This window comes from Salmo salar, chromosome ssa11, assembly GCF_905237065.1.
Source record: "Salmo salar chromosome ssa11, Ssal_v3.1, whole genome shotgun sequence".
Lineage (NCBI taxonomy): Eukaryota > Metazoa > Chordata > Actinopteri > Salmoniformes > Salmonidae > Salmo > Salmo salar.
Genome location: NC_059452.1, coordinates 26,623,748 through 26,647,311, shown reverse-complemented (window position 1 = coordinate 26,647,311; position 23,564 = coordinate 26,623,748). Strand labels below are relative to the sequence as shown.

Below are 23,564 nucleotides of genomic sequence, written 5' to 3'. Positions count from 1 at the left end.
TTAGTTATGTTATACTCACAGACATTATTTTAACAGTTTTAGAAACTTTAGCGTGTTTTATAGTTTACTTTGGGCACCTCAGTCATTCAAACTTCCGAATACTGCCCCCTAGCCTTAAGAAGTTTTTAAGGTAAGTTTTCTACAAGTATTACACTAGTTAAACATGGGTCAAAGTTAAGCATGAGACTTCACGGTATGGTGTTCATTAATGAGGAACTGAAACTCCTCTGGGAGTAACATAACCCCCCCCCCCCCGGTAATACTATGAGAGCATCTGAGCCGTGTGACAAATAACAAATAAACCTTCACTAAATCAATTGTTAATCAAAAGAAGCAATACTTAACTGTAAACTTTATATACATGTAAAAAATATATATAATAAAGGGTATAGGAGAAAGCAAGTAGAGAGAGAGACAGAGAGACAGACAGAGACAGAGAGAGAGAGAGAGAGAGAGAGAGAGAGAGAGAGAGAGAGAGAGAGGTTTTCCTTGACTCGGGAAAGGGAGGGTAGGTAAGCTCTGACCTTTCATTCTGTCCATTATAATTGAATGCAGTAAAGAGTAGCGAGAACTCGACCATATAATCAGCCTATTGTCTTTTACCTATCACACCTCCTTCACACAGCCACTGGACTTTTCCATCAAGTGCTTTCACCACAGACTTGAGAAGTAGTGAAGCATTTTACAAATACTGTAACAGGCTCATTATAATATATTTTGTATCTTCAGGAGTAGGCTACATGTAAAATGACATCATGGATCAGGTTTACTGAGATCAGTCGACAACTGGTAGTATAATTCCCAAACTACTATAATAACCCTACAATATAACTACTACAATCAGCCCTGATGGACCATGAATGTGTCTGATTTAGTCTGGGTTGTCTCAGCTGAGAGAGTGGAAGAATGTGTGACAGGTCTGTGTAAAATTCTTGGGAACTGGCCTGGATGAGGACAGAACCTGTAGCTTTGACCATAGAATACAATCAACATTGTTAGTGTTAATTCTTAACGGGCTACAGCCCCAAGGCAGAAAAGTTAACTATAATTTACAGCAGACAAACAGAGGACAATAAAAGTGTGATTAGTAACAGGGAGAGGTGTGAGGATTCCCTGTCCTGAGAGAGCAGGTCAGTTTCTGTGGCGGTCTATAGTTCTGAATGAAAGGGGGTTTAACACACTGAATAACATTTTAATGACAAGTAGTGTGAAGCTACATAGCAATTATGTGAGAGAGAGAGGGAGAGAGAGAGAGCGTGTGAGAGAGACAGAAAGCGAGAGAGAGACAGAGGGTCTGCTATATAAATGGATGGAAAGTGGTGTTTGGGGAAAAACATGCAACATTGTAAAATCCATGTACACAACAAGTGTGCGGTTAAAATGGGCAAAAAACACAGACTTCTTTCCACAGGGCAGCTTGAGCCCCACCCTCTTCAACATATACTGTATATCAACGAATAGTCTTCCAGCGCCGAGAGAGATGGCCACCTCGCTTCACGTTCTTAGGAAACTATGCAGTATGTAGTTTTTTTTGTATTAGTTCTTACACTGTTACCCCAGGAAATCTTAAGTCTTATTACATACAGCCGGGAGGAACTATTGGATATAAGAGCAACGTCAACTTACCAACATTATGACCAGGAATACAACTTTCCCGAAGCGGATCCTCTGTTTGGTCCAACACCCAGGACAATGGATCGGATCCCAGCAGGCGACCCAAAACAACGGTGCCGCAGAAGGGGCAGACGGAGTGGTCTTCTGGTCAGGCTCTGTAGACGGGCACATCGCCCACCGCTCCCGAGTATACTACTCGCCAATGTCCAGTCTCTTTACAACAAGGTAGATGAAATCCGAGCAAGGGTTGCCTTCCAGAGAAACATCAGAGATTGTAACATTCTCTGTTTCATGGAAACATGGCTCACTTGTGATACGTTATCAGAGTTGGTACAGCCACCTGGTTTCTTCACGCATCTCGCCGACAGAAACAAACATCTCTCTGGTAAGTAGAAGGGCTGGGCTGTATGCCTTATGATTAACGAGTTGTGGTGTGATCATAACAACATACAGGAACTCAAGTCCTTTTGTTCACCTGACCTAGAATTCCTTACAATCAAATGCCGACCGCATTATCAACCAAGAGTATTCTCTTCGATTATAATCACAGTCGTGTTTATCCCGCCCCAAGCAGACACCTCGACGGCCCTGAAAGTACTTCATTTGACTCTATGTAAACTGGACACCACATATCCTGAGGCTGCATTTATTGTAGCTGGGGATTTTAACAAGGCTAATCTGAAAACAAGGCTCCCTAAATTTTATCAGCATATCGAATGCGCGAACCGGGCTGGCAAAATTCTGGATCATCGTTACTCTAACTTCCGCGATGCATACAAAGCACTCCCTCGCCCTCCTTTTCGGCAAATCTGACCATGACTCGATTTTGTTGCTCCCAGCCTATAGACAGAAACTAAAACAGGAAACGCCCGTGCTCAGGTCTGTTCAACACTGGTCCGACCAATCTGATTCCACGCTTCAAGATTGCTTCGATCATGTGGACTGGGATATGTTCTGGATAGCGTCGAACAACAACATTGATGTATAGGCAGATTCGGTGAGCGAGTTTATCAACAAGTGCATCGGTGATGTTGTACCCACAGCAACTATTAAAACCTTCCCCAACCAGAAACCGTGGATTGATGGCAGCATTCGCGCAAAACTGAAAGCGCGAACCACTGCTTTTAATCAGGGCAAGGTGACCGGAAACATGACCGAATACAAACAGTGTAGCTATTCCCTCCGCAAGGCAATCAAACAAGCTAAGCGCCAGTATAGAGACAAAGTAGAGTCACAATTCAATGGCTCAGACAGAAGGGGTATGTGGCAGGCTCTACAGTCAATCTCGGACTACAAAAAGAAAACCAGCTCCGTCGTGGACCCCGATGTCTTGCTCCCAGACAAACTAAACAACTTCTTTGCTTTCTTTGAGGACAATACAGTGCCACAGACACGGCCCGCTACCAAAACCTGCGGGCTCTCCTTCACCGCAGCCAACGTGAGTAAAACATTTAAAGTTGTTAACCCTCGCAAGGCTGCCGGCCCAGACGGCATCCCTAGCCGCGTCCTCAGAGCATGCGCAGACCAACTGGCTGGTGTGTTTACAGACATATTCAATCAATCCCTATCCCAGTATGCTTTTCCCACATGCTTCAAGAGGGCCACCATTGTTCCTGTTTCCAAGAAAGTTAAGATAACTGAGCTAAACGACTATCGCCCTGTAGCACTCACTTCCGTCATCATGAAGTGCTTTGAGAGACTAGTCAAGGAGCATATCACCTCCACCCTACCTGACACCCTAGACCCACTAATTTGCTTACCACCCCAATAGGTCCACAGACGACGCAATTGCAATCACACTGTACACTGCCCTAACCCATCTGGGCAAGAGGAATACCTATGTAAGAATGCTGTTCATCGACTACAGCTCAGCATTTAACACCATAGTACCCTCCAGACTCGTCATTAAGCTCGAGACCCTGGGTCTCAACCCCGCCCTGTGCAACTGAGTCCTGGACTTTCTGACGGGACGCCCGCAGGTCGTGAGGGTAGGAAACAACATCTCCACCCGCTGATCCTCAACACTGGGGCCCCACAAGGGTGCGTTCTCAGCCCTCTCCTGTACTTCCTGTTCACCCATGACTGTGTGGACATGCACGCCTCCAACTCAATCATCAAGTTTGCAGACGACACTACAGTGGTAGGCTTGATTGCCAATAACAACGAGACGGCCTACAGGGAGGAGGTGAGGGCCATCTCGGAGTGTGGTGTCAGGAAAAAACCTCACACTCAACGTCAACAAAACAAAGGAGATGATCGTGGACAGGAAACAGCAGAGAGAGCACCCCCCTATCCACATCGACGGGACAGTAGTGGAGAAGGTGGAAAGTTTTAAGTTCCTCGGCGTACACATCACGGACAAACTGAAATGGTCCACCCATACAGACAGCGTGGTGAAGAAGGGGCAACAGTGCCTCTTCAACCACAGGAGGCTGAAGAAATTTGGCTTGTCACCAAAAACACTCACAAACTTTTACAGATGCACAATCGAGAGCATCCTGTCGGGCTGTATCACTGCCTGGTACGCAAACTGCTCAGCTCACAACCGTAAGGCTCTCCAGAGGGTAGTGAGGTCTGCACAACGCACCACCGGGGGCAAACTACCTGCCCTCCAGGACACCTACACCACCCGATGTCACAGAAGGCCAAAAAGATCATCAAGGACAACAACCGCCCGAGCCACTGCCTGTTCACCCCGCTATCATCCAGAAGGCGAGGTCAGTACAGGTGCATCAAAGCTGGGACCGGGAGACAGCTTCTATCTCAAGGCCATCAGACTGTTAAATAGCCATCACTAACACTGAGTGGCTGCTGCCAACATACTGACTCAAATCTCTAGCCACTTTAATAATACAAAATTTGATATAATAAATGTATCACTAGTCACTTTAAACAATGCCACTTTATATAATATTTATATACCCTACATTCCTCATCTCATATCTATATACTGTACTCGATACCATCTACTGCATCTTGCCTATGCCGCTCGGCCATCGCTCATCCATATATTTATATGTACATATTCTTATTCATTCCTTTACACTTGTGTGTAAAAGGTAGTTGTTGTGAAATTGTTAGATTACTTGTTAGATATTACTGCATAGCCGGAACTAGAAGCACAAGCATTGCGCTACACTCGCATTAACATCTGCTAACCATGTGTATGTGACCAATACAATTTGATTTGAACAATTTGAATTGTCGAGGGCACAAGAACATTCTTCAGCACCCAACCTCACCTACTAGAATTTCAGTCAAATGTCTACTGATGATCTGGTGCTTCTGTCCACAACCAAAGAGGGCCTACAGCAGCACATAGATCTTCTGCACAGATTCTGTCAGACCTGGGCCCTGACAGTGAATCTCATTATGACAAAAATAATGGTGTTCCAAAAATGGTCCAGTTGCGTGAATCACAAAAACAAATTCCATTTAGACACCATTGCCCTAGAGCACACAAACTATACCTACCTCGGGCTAAACATCAGCACCACAGGTAACGTCCACAAAGCTGTGAACGATCTGAAAGACAAGGCAAGAAGGGCCTTTAAAAGGAACATAAAATTAATTATCCCAATTAGGATCTAGCGAAAAATACTTGAATCAGTTATAGAACCCATTGTCCTTTATGGTTGTGAGGTCTGGGGTCCGCTCACCAACCAATAATTCACAAAATGGGAAAAACACCAAATGTACAAATTCGAACACTAAATAACGCATGCAGAGCAGAATTAAGACAATACCTGCTAATTAACAAGATCCAGAAAAGAGCCGTTAAATTCTAGCACCACCTAAAAGGAAACGATTCACAAACCTTCCATAACAAAGCCATCATCTACAGAGAGATGAACCTAGAGAAGAGTCCCCTCTTCTTATGAGAAATAAAGTACTTGAGTATTTGAACTGACATCAATAATTTATCTTTAACCAGAGATCAAATTTTTTCCAATTCTGTAAAACTATTTGGTCAAAAAAGACAATGTTAATTTGCCTTGACTCTAGTGTTCCATTTGTACATGTGCATTTGCAGGACACAATTAAAAATAAACCAAACCAAACCAAGCATTGCACTGTTCTGCTCCCGAAATTCCCTTTGCCCTCCTTGTCCCACAAATTCTAAATGGACTGGTTGACTGAAGTAGGAAAATATGTGTTCCAACAATGAGCTGCAGTTTTGGAATAATTGAGTCACTGACACACTGCTCGCTTAACCCAGAAGCCAGCCGCACCAATATGTCAGAGGAAACACGTGCATGCGCCCGGCATGCCACAGGAGTCGCTAGAGCGCAATGGGACAAGGACATCCCGGCCAGCCAAACCCTCCTCTAACCAGGACAACGCTGGGCCAATTGTGCGCTGCCAGTGGTGGAAATTACAACTTTATGTTATTCACATTGCTCTATATTAGAATGTATTCTTATATTAGTACTTTCACACTCTGTCTGTTCTTCTGAGAGGAGCCTCTGAGGCTTAACGCTGACAGTTGATTTACGATGCCTTGGTGATAAAACCTAAAGACTGCATTCCATGATTAGTGCCTGTGTGAAATGTTGGCCTGTCTGCCAGGGACAGGCAAACCCTCCCTCCAGTTTATTTCTCCCACATCGCAGATGAACTGGACTTCATAATTTGAGGGAAGGACCTAGTGTCCTATGTTGCATTAGTATTTCTGTATAAACAAGTAGTAAATGACCTAGAGACAGAAACCTGTCGCAATGTAAATCTTGCTGTCTGTTGCTTGATAGCACAATGTACCTTCGTATAATTCTACACATCTGTTGTTTGTAATGAACATTCAGGAGGATGTACTTTGCTATAAAGAGCTATAACCCAAATCTGTTCGTTGGGCTCTCAGCAATCACTTAACACCATGCCAAAACCGGACCAGCGCGTGCGTCCGCAAATTGATTTTGTCCCCCCACACCAAACGCGATCACGACACACAGGTTGAAATATCAAAACAAACTATAAACCAATTATGCTAATTTGGAGACAGGTCGAAAAGCATTAAACATTTATGGCAATTTAGCTAAATAGCTTGCAGTTTCTAGCTAATTTGTCCTATTTAGTTGGCTTGCTGTTGCTAGCTAATTTGTCCTGGGATATAAATGTTGAGTTGTTATTTTACCTGAAATGCACCAGGTCCTCTACTCCGACAATTAATCCACACATAAAATAGTCAACCGACTTTAAATGGCGATTGTCATCTAACTTTCATAATAATGTGCATTAGCACAACCGACCGACCGACCTCAGTAAATCTTTCAATCAACCACGTGGGTATAACCAATGAGGAGATGGGTATATGCTTCTAAAAGCCAATGAGGAGATGGGAGAGGCAGGACTTGCATCGGGTTCAGCGTCACAAACAGAAGCAACTTCCATTTTAGAGCTTGGCAATGCAGATGCTCGTTGGTGCGTGCGAGCAGTGTGGGTGCAATGATGGAATAACATGTATGCGTAAATTTATTTTGCAACGCTCACGCACGCGACGCATCCGGTTTGGGTAGCGTGTAACTTAAGGGTGGTTATTGACCAGCTCCATTGTTGCAATAATTAATAATCACATGTGTTTGTTTTTAATATATCTAAAAGTCTCTTTCCTTTGAATCAGAAATACTCCATGACACGCCTCATGGGTCTCCCGGTCACGGCTGGCTGCGACACAGCGTGGGCTCGAACCCGGATCTGTAGTGACACCTCTAGCACTGCGATGCAGTGCCTCAGCCCGCTGCACCACTCGGGAGGCCCATTTGGTCATCATTTAAGGTTAGGGTTATGCACTGCTAGCATTTAGAATTTGTTAGCCTAGGCTACTACCCCCCCTAAACATAGACAGGTTCCACACTGAAAATATGCTGAAACTTTTGCTTGATAAAGACAAAGAGCGTATTTCCATCAGAATCATTGAGCCTAGGCCTACTCACTAAACACATGTCCTGGCCATAATTCCTCACCATGTAGAGTTGTTCATCCATTTGGAAAATTCTAAGGAACTCACATAATAAACTAAATCGAATGTCTGTGTATTGAAAAGATTTTGGTTTGTATCCTTGAAAAATGTGTCTTTCAACTTGCCAAATTGAGCCCTGTTTCAAATGATCACTCTTTGAGAACAACTGTTCCAGACCTGAGATGCGAATCACTTCGCACTATTCTGTTATCTTTTATTCTGTTATATTACATCATGTTTTTTTACTATAAAATAGGTGTCGAGTGTAATAAGGGCTTAGGAAAAATGAGCATGTTGTCTGCTAAATTAAATAAATAAGGATATGCCATTGCACAGCCATAGACTACCTTTTTGAAGAATGTCTTCGACGATATAATATAACCAGTTGTTATTACAGTGTCAATAAATTAATCTTAAACGGCACCTGTTTTTTTATTGACTGAATACATTAAAGGCAATTTAGCAATTAGGATTCGTTATCTGTAACATTCTGATAAATTAGGCATTGTTGCTCACTGTTGGCATATAGTGTAGATAAATACGCACATATTTTTTCTAGTGCCGCCCTTGTTCTAAAAATAGCTTATTTTATTTTGAGTACTCCAGAAAAAAATCATGAGGGTACTCAAACAGAAGGTCAAATTCCCATCCCTAGTTCCCTCAGCAAGCTGGTCCTGGGGCTCTGTTCACAAACCCAAAAGACCCCACGGAGCCTCAGGACAGAAACACAATTAGAGAAAACAAAAATATACTTGACACATTGAAAAGAACTAACCAAAAAACAAAGCAGAATACCAGACCACGGTGACATCGGCAAACTTAATGATGGTGTTGGAGTCTGGCCATGCAGTCATGAGCGAACAGGGAGTACAGGAGGGGACTGAGCACGCACCCCTGAGGTGCCCCTGTGTTTAAAAGTGCCTCAAAGTACAAATAATTGATAGATTTTTTTGGTGTGTTCTCTGTTAAATGTTTGCTCAGCCCACATGCTCTAAGGAAAGCTTTGACTTCCGACTCAGTGGGCATAGCCTTGCTATTGAGAGGCCACCATAGGCAGACCTGGCTCTCGAGAGAAGAAAGGCTATGTGCACACTGCCCACAAAAAGAGATGGAATGTGAGCTGCACTTTCTAACCTCCAGCCAAATGTATGACCATATAAGATACACATATTTCCCTCAGATTACACAGACCCACAAAGAATTTGAAAACAAAATGTTTTTTGATCGACTCCCATATCTATTAGGTGAAATACCACGGTGTGCCATCACAGCAGCAATATTTGTGACCTGTTGCCACAAGAAAAGGACATGTGAAGCACAAAAAACAATGTAAATACAACCCATATTTATTTTCCCTTTTGTATTTCAACTATCTGCACATTGCACAAATGTCTCTATTATTTTACTGTTAATTTCAGATTTTTTATTTCACTTTTGTTTATTATCTATTTCACTTGCTTTGGCAATGTAAACATATGGTTCCCATGCCAATAAAGCCCTTTGAATTGAATTGACAGAGAGAGGAGAGGGACAGAGGGAGCAAAACACACACACACAGAGAGACAGAGAGAGACAGAGAGAGACAGAGAGAGAAAGACAGAGACAGAGAGACAGAGAGACAGAGAGAGAGAGAGAGAGAGAGACACTACCTTCGTCATGGACTCCAGCTGTCTATGCTTGTTTTCATTGGCTATCTGTAGCAGCCTCATCCTCTCCTCCAGCTCCCCCTGCTCGGCCTGCTGTTTCTGCCTGAGCTCCCTGCGCCGTAGCCTGGCCTCACGGTGCGGAGAGGGCAGTCCCAACCTCAGCAGCTGGATGCATGTTTGGATGGCTGGGAGGGGAGGGGAGGAGAGTCAGATAAAGAAAGGCTGGCTGCTTTATCTAATGCAGCGCTCTCACATCCTGATAAACACACAGCTGGGCCAGAGTGGTGTGAGTGTAAGTTCCTCTGAGATTTGAAATAAACCCTAATGTGGTGAGAAAAAAGCTGTGCTGTTTACATAATATGTTAAGATGGTGGTGAGGAATTGGTCACTTTACCTTGAATCCATTCTTGTTTCCTCTTCTTATCCGATGCGCTGATCTCAAAGCTTTTGTCGCTGCACTTGACTATAAAGAGGCATTTCTTCCCCTCCTTGTCTGGTAGAGACTGCAGAGAGAACAAGACGTCACACACTCACTGCACACTTCCTTGTGTTGACCCCATTAACCCTCTAGAGTTTGATGAAACATTGAATTTGTGACTCATTTCAGGAAACTAGGCGTATGTTGCGTGTCACTACTTCACAGGAGAGCCATATGAACGTATTTTTTATTAAAATGCATTTTTTTGTCAGAAATGCCTTCTGGAACATGGGAACTTTCATGTGCCTTAATAACAAACTTGTGGGCCTCCCGAGTGTGCCACTTGAGATTCTGGGTATGAGTCCAGTCTCTGTCGCAGCCGGCCGTGACCGGGAGACCAATGGGGCGGTGCACAATTGGCCCAGCGTCGTCCGGGTTAGGGGAGGGTTTGGCCGGCAGGGGTATCTTTGTCCAATCGCGCACTAGCGACTCCTGTGGCGGGCCAGGCACAGTGCACGCTGACACGGTCGCCAGGTGTGCGGTGTTTCCTTCGACACATTGATGTGGCTGGCTTCCGGGTTAAGCGGGCATTGTGTCAAGAAGCAGTGCGGCTTGGTTGGGTTGTGTTTCGCAGGACGCACGGCTCTCGACCTTCGCCTCTCCCGAGTCCGTACAGGAGTTGCAGCGATGAGATAAGACTGTAACTACCACAAAATTACCACAAAATTGGGTAGAAAAAAGGGGTAAAAAAATTATAATAATAAAAAACTAAACAAACATTTACAAGCTTGTACGCCATCTGTAAATACTAAAAGAATTGTTAAATTACGAGCCTAGTTGGTTTAGCCACCGAAAAAGACAGGAACGTTCCCGCTAGCCATGATTGGCTGAGATAATGGATGGGCTGGACATGCCGAGAGATGAGTTCGGATTGGTCTGCCATGTAGCATGATTCTGTCTATAACATGAGCTGGTCAGAATGTGTAGGTAATCCTTTCTAACACAGCTTTATATCATGTAGTAGTAGAAATGCAAAGGTGTTACTCTCCACTTTCTTGAGGAACGAGTTTTGAAATCAGTGGAATGCGGACGCTACAGACGTTTTCGTGAAAATACAGTTTTTTCGGGATGTTTCATGGTCTGACAAACACCACTCTAGCCCTGAGATACGGAAGGGAAATGTCGGTGGATTGAGACACAGCCCATGCAAAAAAACATATCTCTAACTTAAACAGATAGATTTTGATGGGGATTGTTTTATTATGTTAATTACATTTACGTGGGGCCGCGGAAATCGTAGGCTATGGGTTAACAATGCCAAAGGAAGCTGGTTAACAAAGGTGGGCTAGCATGCATTCCAACGCTCCACACAATTTATTTAGGAGTTAAATGATAGCATTAAGAGTGACCAATGGAATAATACATTGTTATTACCTCCACACAACAGTTGCGGTCCAGCAAAATGTCTCCCTTCTTGTCAGTGAGGTCCTCACTCACATAGTATGACATAGAGTTTGGTCCAAGCACAAACCAGCGCTCTGTCCAATTTTTCCTTTTGTGGCCTTTTTTCATCATGTAGCCCTTCAGGAAAAAATACATGAATCTATCACACTCAAGATTGTAATATCTTATCTATATCTATTTTCTTGTTACCCCCAGCAGAGGTCTGAAAGAGGTCAGTGTAGAGTAGACAGTCACTGTGTCCCAAATAGCACCCTATTCCCTATGTAGTGCAGTACTTTTGAACAGAGCCCTATGGGTTCTGGTTAAAAGTATTGCACTACATAGGGAATATGGTCCTATTTGGGATGCATAAAGTGTAGTGAGAGAGGGTACCGCAGGCGAACCTGTCTGAGAACATCCAGTATGAGCTCCTGGAAGACCTCAGAGATGCCCATGGACAGGGTCTGGCGGTTCATGCCCTTACTGAAGTGGCCCATGCCAACCAGCTCTATCAGCTCCCAGGCACTCAGGCATTGCTGCTTCCTGTTCAACATGAGCTTGTAATCATCAAACCTCTCCTGATTCCAAATGCCTCCCATGGCCTCCATCAGCTTCCGCAGGAAGTACTCAATCTGGAGGGGGGAGGAGAGGAGGGAAGGACACAGCGAGTCAGTCCTGTGGTATGAATGGGAATTATTTTAACTGGAAGAGCATAATTACTGCTGAACAAATAAGATATGTATGTGTATTAGAGGTGTTGTCTTGTCTCTCACTTCCTCTGTGATGATGACCAGTGGGTACCTGTCTTCAGACAGGAAGTTGAAGATGCACCAGACCTTGAAGGCGTCATCATTGGAGATGAGAAGATGGCTCATGTTGATGTTTTTCTTGAAACACAGTGTCCAGCACACATTGTTGAACTCCAGTATGTCAAAGTTATCCCTAACCTGTAATTAACATAAACAAAGCCAACATTTACGCAAAACAGAACAAAACAACTTCCCCTATTTTTAGTCAACATACTGTAAGTAAGGGCAATAAGATTAGAAAGGGTCAGTAGTAGCCTAATATTTCTCTGCCCTACGTTTTAGCCCACAGGATGTGAAGTACAAACATAATGTTCTTCGTCTCTTCATTTCAATTCAAGTCAGATTCCGGAGGAGAAAGGCAAGGAAATAGTCCCCAAGTACAAATAGCGCTAGGACTAAAGCAGTTTACTAATTGACATCAGTGTTAGTGTTATTGCTATGGAAACAGTTGGCAAGCCTTGCAAGTCTACAGATGTGGGCTACATCTGATGGTCTGCCAACTAGAGAACTGAGGACAAAAACTTTGAAGATCACTTCTTGCTTTATCACTGGTGTTTACAAAGTCAGTGCATTCATTACCAATGGCTGACTGCTTGAATATTAAAAAGGACATGAGTAATTATTATCTCTCCGATGCCAATAGATGGGCCTTTAAAATCTTCCTTCCCATGCACTGCCGAAGTCATAATAAAACTCCTTGTATGCTATTTTTTTATCTCACTCGAGTCGTGTTCTGATTATGAGTCGGTCTCTATAAATTTGCTATCACAAAAAGGCTCCCAAGCCCCAAAAAGTTTGAGAACCCCTGCAATACGTGTAACAACAAGGTGTTTACCAATCAGATTGTGAAGCTTTTCTAGAAAACAGACTCAGCGAAAACCAAAGACTCTGCATCATGCAATCATCATGTTCTGGAATAGATCTACAGTAGTGTGCGTATTAACCCTTCACTTCTAAATGCAATGTATGACACAGGAGGAAATGGGAGTAGCTGATGTAAGCTGAATGGACGTTTGTTTTGAAACGAAGGCTATATTTTCTTTTACTCATTGCAGTAATTTTCAGCACACATGGTTTTTTCTTTCGATAACTCACAATGGTGGGTCTCACACCTCCTTGATGGCTGTGAAACAGAAAGATTCTGCCACTCACACAGTAGACATACCAGAACAATGGCAGCCTTGTTCAAGGTCAAACAAATCCTGCTTGCTCCATTTATTTCTCAAAAACCAATACATTTTAATACAGGTGACATGCATAATATGGGTGACATGCATATCTTAAAAACTAAGATAAATACTGAAAATAGCAATAACGCTCATCATATTATGAGCAAGGAAAATTATATACAGAAAAACATTGATTTAAACAATTTTTCTAAAGGCACCCATAAAACACTTCCCATTAAGTCTTATCATCCACTATGGGGATACGGCACTCCAAAGTTACACCTCATACTCAGGGATCTGTCGACCTAGATGCCATTCTAGTGGTTCTATTTCTATGGACCCAACACCCTGATGAAATCACCAAACGTAGCCCTCCACTAACAGACCCACTGAGGTGAGGAGACAGGATAATGCAGGTGCTCAGCAACACCTGACTGCAATGTCGGTTTGACATTTTACTGCATTGTTAGGAGCTAGTAGCTGCACCTGCTATAACATCTGCCAAACTGTGATCAGATAAACTTTGATTTGAAGTCTGCCAACTCCTTGTCACTTAAATTAATTTTATTTATTTAAGAACAAATTCTTATTTTACAATGACGGCCTATCTCAGCCAAACTCTCCCCGGTTGTGATACAGCCTGGGATCGAACCAGGGTCTGTAGTGACGCCTCTAGCACTGAGATGCAGTGCCTTAGACCGCTGCGCCACTCAGGAGCCCACTTAGACTGCTGCGCCACTTGGCATGACAATGAGCAATGGAGTTGGAAAGAGCACAAACAAATCTAGGACCAGGCTAGGTGCTCTTACTGCTCACCTTGTCCAGTATGAATCTATTGAGGTAGGGCATGTAGCCCTGGTTGGACACAGGGCCCTCATCGTCATCCTTAAAATGCTCCTCCAGTGCCACCGGGTCATGGGGTACCTTCATCACGGTGCACAGGTTATGAGAGAGCACCTGTAGAGCCACATTCAGATCAGTCATGCAGTCAGGGAAACCGTTGCTGTCATAGTAATATCATTCACCAGATATTTCCCCCCAATGCTCAGAAGCATTTTATACAGGCTATGCACAATGAGTCTGGGGGTGAGGTTACTGTCATACTGTTGGTATTCACTGGGCATAGTAGAGAGATGATGCTACAGTAATATTGGGGGGCCAAGGGATATCAAAAAGATTCCTCATACAAGTGGGCATCATGCTCCCATTAACACAATTACATGGTGATTTTTCAAAAGGACCTCTGTTTAGTCTAAAATCACATTGACATGCATGACTAAACATGTGTTGCTGTCAGTTCAAGCATCACTGCCCAAGCATTAGTTCTGATCCTTCCTGGAAACATTTTTAAATAGTGTGTTGAAAAGGTCCCTGTTGAGATGTAGAGTGAAGTAAATATATCAAAATAAATCTTATGATATTTATAAACAAGCCACTCATGAACATCTATAATCTAGACAAACGGAACAGACTGGACTGTCTGAAAAATAATAATGGATGGTTGACAACATTTCCCAGCCAGTCAGGATGTTCACTATGCAGTGTTGTAATAGCTCAGGTGGAATTTGGGTGCTAAATGAAAGGTGAAAAGACTACATTTCCAGATATCGAAAATGCTTATTTTATGGATGTCTAAAGTATGTATATACGTCTATGATTGGTTCAGATGTTGTATAGTCCGGACCAAAAATCAACGTCCTTGGATGTTGAAATCAAGACCGGTATGGACTGCACCAAAAAACACACACAAATAAATACAGTCAGTCCAGACAGCACCAAAAAAACGGTCCAAAAAAATACGTCCAAAAGACGTTGAGGTCGGTAAATGTTTAGTGGAGTGTCTTCATCAGAGCCTGGCTGGTACACAGACCACCAGGCAGACAGACAGACCCAGACAGGAAAACAAGACCTAGCCTTCCAAAGCAGTGCCCCTTGCCTTTTACAATCTCAACACTCTTACTGTAGATTCTGTCCAAATGACCGAATATCGCGTGTAAAGCAAGATTATCATCAAGGCATGCATGTCCCACATTCATGGGTATCTGTCAATCAACAAAGGCTATTTCCATAGAACCATTGTTATTCCTGTTTTTGTGAGAAAAGGCTAGACATAGACATGAGTAAGAGAAAATACTACTGATATAAGCAGAAACTGAGTAGCCTGTGAGTTGAGGGACAGCAGAAGTTTGTCTTTACTTTGCTGTCGATGTTGCCGACTGAATTATCACTTGGCAGTTGACACAAAATTCCCTAATGTGAGGGAAGCGAAGCAACACATAAAAGTATAGTGTATAGTGAATTATACATGGTCAAATCTTTTTTTTCTCCAACTGATCAGAACTTTTGTTTGGGTCTGATATTCGGATCAGCAACACGAGAAAATATTCCACGGTTAGAATTAATTTAGATTTAGGTTAATTTATCAAAAAGCAAACAATCGTTAATTTTACTTCATTATGAAATAATACTGTAGGCCTACTAACTACGCTTTAAAGCCTACCTTAAGCTGTGATTTGGACACTTTCCCACTTTGATCCACGTCCAAGGCTGTGAATGCGTGCCATATCGACTTCAGAAATTCATCCCGTAGTAGTCCCATGTTCGTAGTCCCTGGTGCGCTCGATGTCAAAGTAAAACTGCAACTTTTTTCAGACACTGACACATAAGACAGTCACGTGATCGAGTGTCGCAGCAGGAAACTGAGACGGTTTCACCCAATCACTGTATGGTAGCACTACATAGCGCATAGTTGTGAAGCATGTTGAACTTTCATCAGTATTCAATTGTGATGAGTAAATGGTCAATTGGTAACAAATAATAGCTTAATAAAAACATGTCCCAACAATGAACAAGTCTGTTGCATAGTGGTACAGACGATCAATTTCCAATAAACTATATGAAACAAAGTTTGTCTGTATAATCTGAAAGACCACCATCTCTAATTTATCTTCATTAGATAACACGGTCTTTACAGCAACATCCATCCACAAACATGACAGTTCCAAGGCATCCATATTATCGGGAGTGAATTTATTAAAATTGGAACAAGTAACATGAAACCAATAGCGGTAAATAGGTTTTGAACAGAAGTTAAGTCCAAGCCTAAAATACTGACTTTACTAAAACAATTGTCCAGTGGCTCCATGCGTCATATATAAAATAAATGACAGGGGCTTGACACAATGATCCACTTTGACCAACCCATTACACAGATTGGATGACTCATCATGAAACATTAACATGAGTAAAACATCTTAAACAATCAGTGTACACAACTCAGTACATAATGAACTTCAGATAGGAAATGTATTACAGATGCAACACATTGAAACACCATGTTTTACAGAAGAGATTGATTACTGAAACTATTCTAAACATCTGAATGGAATTTATAAATTCACTGAACTCCACTAAAGTTCAAGACAAACCAACATATATAGCAGCAGTATGCATTAGGACATTTAGCAGACGCTCTTATCCAGAGCGACTTACAGTAGTGAGTGCATACATTTTCATACCTTTTTTCGTATTGGTCCCCCGTGAGAATCGAACCGACAACCCTGGCATTACAAGCGCCATGTTCTACCAACTGAGCAAAACAGTTTGCATAAGGCAAGTTCAAAGTGCTCATTGTATCATTCCTAGTCAATGGTCCAGTTCCAGTACCTGACATCAGGTATAACAGACTACGGTGCAAATTTGTATTACACCATCCCAAACCCTCACACTGGCAACAGAATGTTCTAGCATGCGCCCACATTTCATTAAAAACAAAAATCGGCTTTGTTATTTAACACAAATTGCCAGAACATGCCAAGTGCTTGGGAAGGTAACAACCCTTTCACTCTTTAGTCAAATAATTTTTGTCCATTGTCTTACTAACCCTTTCCTTGTGCCAAACAGTAAGAACTATCATAGTCGGTTTTGACACTCTGAAGCCCATCTCTCCATGTCTGGAATGGGAGGCCTGCCCAGTTCACTGGTGAGTGCAACCAGGGTCATATTCACTAGAGCACACAGTAGGAAAAAGTTTTGCAACAAAAAACAAGCATTTCTAATTGGACAATTTCAGGTAGTCCCACTCCGTTTTGGCCTGTTTTTTCCCCCATGTCGTGTCTAGTGAATACGACCCTGTCTGATGCCCATTTGGGTTGGCAGTTAGCCAGCTCAGTAGATGGTCAGGCTGACTGAGCGGTTCATCTTCTTGCCGATGAGCCTGGAGCTCCTGCTGGACTGGAGGGTGGAGCGCGTCAGGACCCTATCAGAGATCAGAACCTTCTCCTCTGCGGCTACTTTTGCCTGCTGGGCCTTCTTCAGCTCCCTGCACGAGGACAAATACATTGTTAGAGAAGCCATTCATAACTACCAAGAAAATAGTAATTACATCTGAAAAGGATTCCTGAATCATTAAAGAGTTGGTAGCATCACATAATTTATTCACAAAACAAACACTATATGGTAGTATTATCCCTAACAGTCCTACTTACGATATGATAAATGAAAAAGGAAGGAAAGCCTGGAGACATGACATATGAAGAGTGAAGAGGGTACGTACTTCTGCAGTAGTGCATTTTTGAACTTCTCTGCGTTGAGTTCCACACGAAGCTGGTCAGCGCTCATGCGGGAGGCAGTGAGGAGGACGGGGTGCTTAGTGAGGGAAGAGGCAGACGGCCTACTGGCAGGGTCAGGGTGGATCATCAACTGCAGCACACAGTACATTAATACCACTAATTAAACATTATTACTACTGCCTGTCCTGCACACAAACCACCATTACAGAATGAAGCACTGCACCAAACATGGCACCCTAAACCCTTTATAGTGCACTACTTTCGACCAGGGCTCAGGTCAAATATGCGCACTATGTAGGGAAAGTGTACCATTTGGAAAGCAACCCTGGTCATTGCTAGTCATACCTTCAGCAAACTTGGGAATTCCTGTGAGAGCACTTGAGGTATCGCAGGTAGTTTTCCTTGTCTGATGTCATGCCACTTGTCACCATTAGTTGGGAGTGGTTCAGCTCCTGAGGCACTGATCACAGTCAGTGCTAGGGCAAAAATATCTGCCCTGGTGAGGTTTCTGTAGTCCTGAAAAACACATTGGTTCAGTTGTTAAATCACATGATTTTGGATAATTTAACAAATGAGGTGGTATGGGGAGGAGTTATCCAATTACCTCTTGTAAGACTTCATTGGCCAGGTACCTGCTGTCCCCTTCTTCAACTTGAGGATTGTCCATTCTGGTCACATGGCCAAGATCACCTGAGGGAAAAATACAAAAACAAAACATCAGAATCCGGCTGCCTGGTTGACAACTACACTCAATTATTAGCTTGTTTCATTTGCATGATGTTTTCTATTTTTTTTGTTTTTGTTGAAGTACCTATTTTGTAAACAACATTTGTATTTGGTCCTTCATCATCATCAAATTGATCGACACACACCACAGTCCTCCGGGATAAGAAGATGTTGCCTGAGAAAAGTAAAGCACGGCAAGTGTTAAATCATAAATATTGTAAATGATTTCAATAGCTGAGCTGTATGCAAAACTGTAGCTACTTACTTGGCTTGATGTCCATGTGAACCAGAGAGGTGGAGTGAATATACTTCAGTCCACGGGCCACCTGAAGGAGAAGGTCCTTGAGGTCCAGCTCAGAGAAGAAGCGCATGGTTCTGTAGTTCTCTGTGACCACGTCTGCCAGTGTGCCGCCGTTACAGTACTCATTCTGAATGAGCATGTGGTCGTCCTCTGACCAGGCAGAGTAGTACCTCACCACATGGGGGTGCTGTCCCAAGACCGCGTGGGCATACACCTCCCGGAGTGCATTCTGTCTGAGGAAAACAGAACACAATATTAGCACAAAAATGGCATAGCATTAAGGTCAACGAGTCGTTTAAATTTACACTTGGATTGTCAGCTTTTCAAAATCCAAGGGATTCTCTTACTCGTCTACAGATCCAGCGAGGGGCTTCTTTGAGCGTTTGATGGCATAGATGCAGCCATCGAGTCTTTTCACACATTTGAAGACAGAGCCAAACTCCCCAGATCCTATCTTCTCCAGCTCATGAAACTCTGTGGCATATCTTGATATCATGTTGCTATCCAGAAGAGTCATTCTCTGCAAGAAAAGGACAGAGTTGCTTAGAAACGTATCTAAAGTACAGTGTGTGTAGCAGTGTGTGTGTAATAAACCAAACCCTAATTTTATTTGTCACATGCGCCGAATACAACAGGTGTAGACCTTACAGTGAAACACTTACTTACAAGCCTTTACCCAACAATGCAGTTAAGAAAATACCCCCCCAAAAAGTGCGAGATATGAACAAATAATTAAAGAGTAGCAGAAAATAACAATAGCGGGACTATATACAGGGGGTACCTGTACAGAGTCAATGTGCAGGGGGCACTGGTGTCGAGGTAATATTAACATCTAGGTAGAGTTATTAAAGTGACTAGGCAAAGATATTAACCTGTTGGGTCTAGGGGGCAGCATTTGCACGTCTGGATAAAAAAAATGTACCCGATTTAATCTGGTTACTAATCCTACCCAGTAACTAGAATATGCATATACTTATTATATATGGATAGAAAACACTCTAAAGTTTCCAAAACTGTTTGAATGGTGTCTGTGAGTATAACAGAACTCATTTGGCAGGCAAAACCCTGAGACATTTTCTGACAGGAAGTGGATACCTGATGTGTTGTATTGACTTTAAAGCTATCCCATTGAAAAACACAGGGGTTTAGGAATATTTTGGCACTTCCTATTGCTTCCACTAGATGTCACCAGCCTTTACAAAGTGTTTTGAGTCTTCTGGAGGGAGATCTGACCGAACAAGAGCCATGGAACGGTGATGTCCCATTAGACACCTGGCGCGCTACTTCATGTTGGGTACCCTCGTTCCAATACGTTATAAAAGGCTATGCATTCGTCCACCTTGAATATTATTCATGTTCTGGTTAAAAAGGCCCTAATGATTTATGCTATACAACGTTTGACATGTTTGAACGAACGGAAATATATTTTTTCCCCTCGTTCATGACGAGAAGTCCGGCTGGCTTACATCATGTGCTAACGAGACGGAGATTTTTGGACATAAATGATGAGCTTTTTTGAACAAAACTACATTCGTTATGGACCTGTGATACCTGGAAGTGACATCTGATGAAGAGAATCAAAGGTAATGGATTATTTACATAGTATTTTCGATTTTAGATCTCCCCAACATGACGTCTAGTCTGTATCGCAACGCGTATTTTTCTGGGCACAGTGCTCAGATTATTGCAAAGTGTGATTTCCCAGTAAGGTTATTTTTAAATCTGGCAAGTTGATTGCGTTCAAAAGATGTAAATCTATAATTCTTTAAATGACAATATAATATTTTAACAATGTTTTCTAATTTTAATTATTTAATTTCTGACGCTGACTTGACTGCCGGTTATTGGAGGGAAACGATTTCCTCAACATCAATGCCATAGTAAAACGCTGTTTTTGTATATAAATATGAACTTGATAGAACTAAAAATGCATGCATTGTCTAACATAATGTCCTAGGAGTGTCATCTGATGGAGATTGTAAAAGGTTAGTGTATCATTTTAGCTGGTTTTATGGTTTTGGTGACCCTGTCTTTGACTTGACAAAACATTACACACAACTCTTGTAAATGTACTGTCCTAACATACTCTAAATTTATGCTTTCGCCGTAAAACCTTTTTGAAATCGTAAAACGTGGTTAGATTAAGGAGATGTTTATCTTTCAAATGGTGTAACATAGTTGTATTTTTGAAAAATTTGAATTTTGACATTTATTTGGATTCAAATTTGCCGCTCTTGAAATGCACCTGCTGTTGATGGAGTGCACCACAGGTGGCACGCTAGCGTCCCACCTAGCCCCAAGAGGTTAACAGAGTAGCAGCAGCGTAGAAAGGGGGGAGGGGGGGGCAATGCAAATAGTCTGGGTAGCCATTTGATTAGATGTTCAGGAGTCTTATGGCTTGGGGGTAGAAGCTGTTTAGAAGCCTCTTGGACCTAGACTTGGCACGCCAGTACAGCGCAGTAGCAGAGAGTACAGTCTATGACTAGGGTGTCTGGAGTCTTTGACAATTTTTAGGGCCTTTCTCTGACACCGCCTGGTATAGAGGTCCTGGATGGCAGGAAGCTTGGCCTCGGTGATGTACTGTGCCGTACGCACTACCCTCTGTGGTGCATTGCGGTCGGAGGCCGAAGCAGTTGCCATAAACAACTATAAAAGTAAAACATATTTGTGATTACAAAAATGTACCTTTGATGGTGGAAGGATGTCCTCTTCACACTCCGCATCACTGGCTTCCATGTCCTCTCCACATGAGCTTTCGAGACAAAGGAAAGTAAACAAAATGTGTTATATAGCATTCCAACCACTGGAGGGCAGACAATCCCTACAAGTGCACATTTTGAGTGTAACCATGTGGCTTTGGGTTGCTGCCAACAAGCATGCAATAGTCAACCGATTTAATGCACACTCTAGATCTAGAAGCATGTCTGAATCTATTGTCAACTAAGAATAGGCCATGCTCCATTTCCACTGACAGAAATACAAATCTCCCAATTCTAACATGCTTCTTTTTTGTGTATAGTCATAAAAGATACTTGAGTTTTGGCAAGGTAGTAAAATTTGATCTACTTTACAACACTAACTGCAACTACTTTTGAGTTTTATAAAATGGTTCTGACAAGAGTTCCACAACTACCTTTGGATATGGGAGAGTATAAAGAGGAAATGGAGTTTGTTTGAGGTCAGTAGAAACTGAAGTCCCACTCCCACCACACCCACAAAATCCCAATTTAACACCTGGTAAATAATGACATCAGTATAACGTGCTTCTCTTACTCATTCCTCTGTGATCGCTTTCGGTTGTTCCTTTGTAACGTTGCTCTCTGGATCAGTAATGAGTCAGGGGTGAATGGATTGATGTTGATCATGGGTGCCTGTGTACTCCTGCTGTCTGTGTGTGGTCTTCCTGTTGAGTCCCCATTCATGTTGACACCTACTCCTACCTGGCAGATGGTGGATCCTGTGGCCACTGACCTGGCTCTGGACAACAGACTCTGAAAGAGAAAACAAAACATTGCATTAGATAAGAATAACGTGTATGGTTGGTGAGGGTCATATGAATACAAATATGGAAAACAAGTCACAAGGAGATCAATGATTCAGGGTAAACGCAACTATCCCATTGCCTGTAACAAATGGTAATATAATCAAACTATTCAGTCTTCTCATGTTCAAACATGTTGAAGACAGAAATAGTCAGTCATATTGCACTGCGGCTGGTTATCTCTGGCTGAAAATGTTAAAAAGTTAATTTGATCTTATATTGTGGCTCTGGTAGAATCATTTGAGAAAAATAACATGTTACTGTAGATAACCTTAGGTGTGTGGGGGACATCAAATAGCCGGAGTTTTCTGAAGGTTTTATGGGGCGGTGTGTCGGGACAACCGGGAATGGGAGAGCTCCCGTCCTCCTGATTGTAGGAAAATTCCGGGGACGAGCTGTTGTAGTAGGGCCGGGCCCCTTTTCTAGGAGAAAGTGACCCCTTCATCAAGTCAGTCCCTGGTGATTTTAGGGGGAAAAGACATCCAAATCCCTCCTCATCCCAATGTTCAACGCGATCCTCCGCGGTAGCAGTCTTCATGATGCTGTTACAGACGTCTTGGTTTAAGTAGGAGTTCTGTCTCGGCGATTGCACTGGAGAGTCCATTTCGGCGAGACTCGACTCGGCTCCAATGCTGTTGTTGCCATCGTCCTCTCCGTCACTCTGGTTGAAGTCTAGTCTCTGTCGAATAGGTCCCATTTTCGGGGACGTACCGATGAACATTCGGCAACTGAAACTCATCACTTCCCAGGCGCAGTAAAGTTGGCTATAACGTAAATGTGGCTAGCTAGCCAAATCGTTTTCAAATTATCCCGAGTAGCTTGACATGTGTGCCCATGGCGATACAATCTTGAGTCAATTTGTAATCCAAAATGACGTGCCTAAATAAATTAGCTAACGTTCGCTCACTAAACTTTGCAAATACGTTAAAACGGTTAGCTAGCTACAGTAGCAGGTAACGCGTTAGCTTCGTCCCATGAGGAGCACACCGTACCGGAAAACACAATATTATGCTGAGCGCTTATTTACTACAAAAAAACGAATTTAGTACTTGTGTCTAGCTGTGAAAATACTCCAGTCGACTGTTTGTTTACCCGAAATATTGTCACAATTTGTTCTGCCAATACTGCTCCGCTTCCCGCGACCGTTGGCAGAATTATTCCAATCTAAAAAAAAAAACATCCAATCTTCAGCCAATGAGAACACATTCCTGAAGTTTGAAACGCGGGCGTTACATCCTTCGAAGCGAAGTTTCACGTCACTAATTTAATTTTTGACATGCTCGTCACTTTGGCGAGAATTGAATCCTTGGATCTTAACTTTTTTATCCTTTGACGCGTTTTATTAATTTGTCGGCAACATTAGTCCCCAT

General features: G+C 42.7%; 2 protein-coding genes across 4 annotated transcripts in view; both read right to left on the bottom strand.

Annotated features, from left to right (window-relative positions):
- The window catches only part of LOC106562355 (switch-associated protein 70), a 32,170-nt gene extending 16,443 nt beyond the window's left edge, over positions 1–15,727 (bottom strand). The window contains exons 1-7 of one of the 2 annotated variants that reach the window (XM_014127182.2): positions 15,556–15,727; positions 13,872–14,012; positions 11,851–12,024; positions 11,482–11,709; positions 11,069–11,215; positions 9,611–9,719; positions 9,220–9,401 (exon numbers count right to left, since the gene is read on the bottom strand). In XM_014127182.2, coding sequence (XP_013982657.1) covers positions 9,220–9,401; positions 9,611–9,719; positions 11,069–11,215; positions 11,482–11,709; positions 11,851–12,024; positions 13,872–14,012; positions 15,556–15,654 — 1,080 coding nt within the window. In that variant the 5' untranslated portion in view covers positions 15,655–15,727. The remainder of the gene's footprint in view (positions 1–9,219; positions 9,402–9,610; positions 9,720–11,068; positions 11,216–11,481; positions 11,710–11,850; positions 12,025–13,871; positions 14,013–15,555) is intronic. The other variant, XM_014127183.2, reaches the window with a different exon arrangement.
- A 337-nt stretch (positions 15,728–16,064) lies between these two features.
- LOC100380819 (WEE1 homolog (S. pombe)) lies at positions 16,065–23,376 on the bottom strand. Of its 2 annotated transcripts, XM_014127162.1 has the most exons (10): positions 22,466–23,376; positions 21,927–22,144; positions 21,339–21,405; positions 19,001–19,173; positions 18,618–18,886; positions 18,438–18,527; positions 18,231–18,316; positions 17,972–18,142; positions 17,611–17,756; positions 16,065–17,376 (listed from the first exon to the last, which is right to left on the bottom strand). In XM_014127162.1, exons 1-10 carry the CDS (start codon positions 22,931–22,933, stop codon positions 17,223–17,225), a joined length of 1,842 nt encoding a protein of 613 aa, XP_013982637.1. In that variant the 5' UTR covers positions 22,934–23,376; the 3' UTR covers positions 16,065–17,222. The 2 variants fall into 2 exon arrangements, with proteins under 2 accessions (XP_013982637.1, NP_001167412.1); NM_001173941.1 differs by having other exon boundaries at positions 16,069–17,376; positions 17,611–18,142; positions 22,466–23,349.
- Positions 23,377–23,564: the final 188 nt, after the last annotated feature.

Coding starts and splice junctions, on each gene's coding strand:
- LOC100380819 (XM_014127162.1), bottom strand. CDS start 22,933: ATGAGTTTCAGTTGCCGAATGTTCATCGGTACGTCCCCGAAAATGGGA. Junction 22,145..22,465: donor ATGTCCCCCACACACCTAAG/GTTATCTACAGT, acceptor TTTCTCTTTCAG/AGTCTGTTGTCCAGAGCCAG. Junction 17,377..17,610: donor AAAAATGCACTACTGCAGAA/GTACGTACCCTC, acceptor GTCCTCGTGCAG/GGAGCTGAAGAAGGCCCAGC.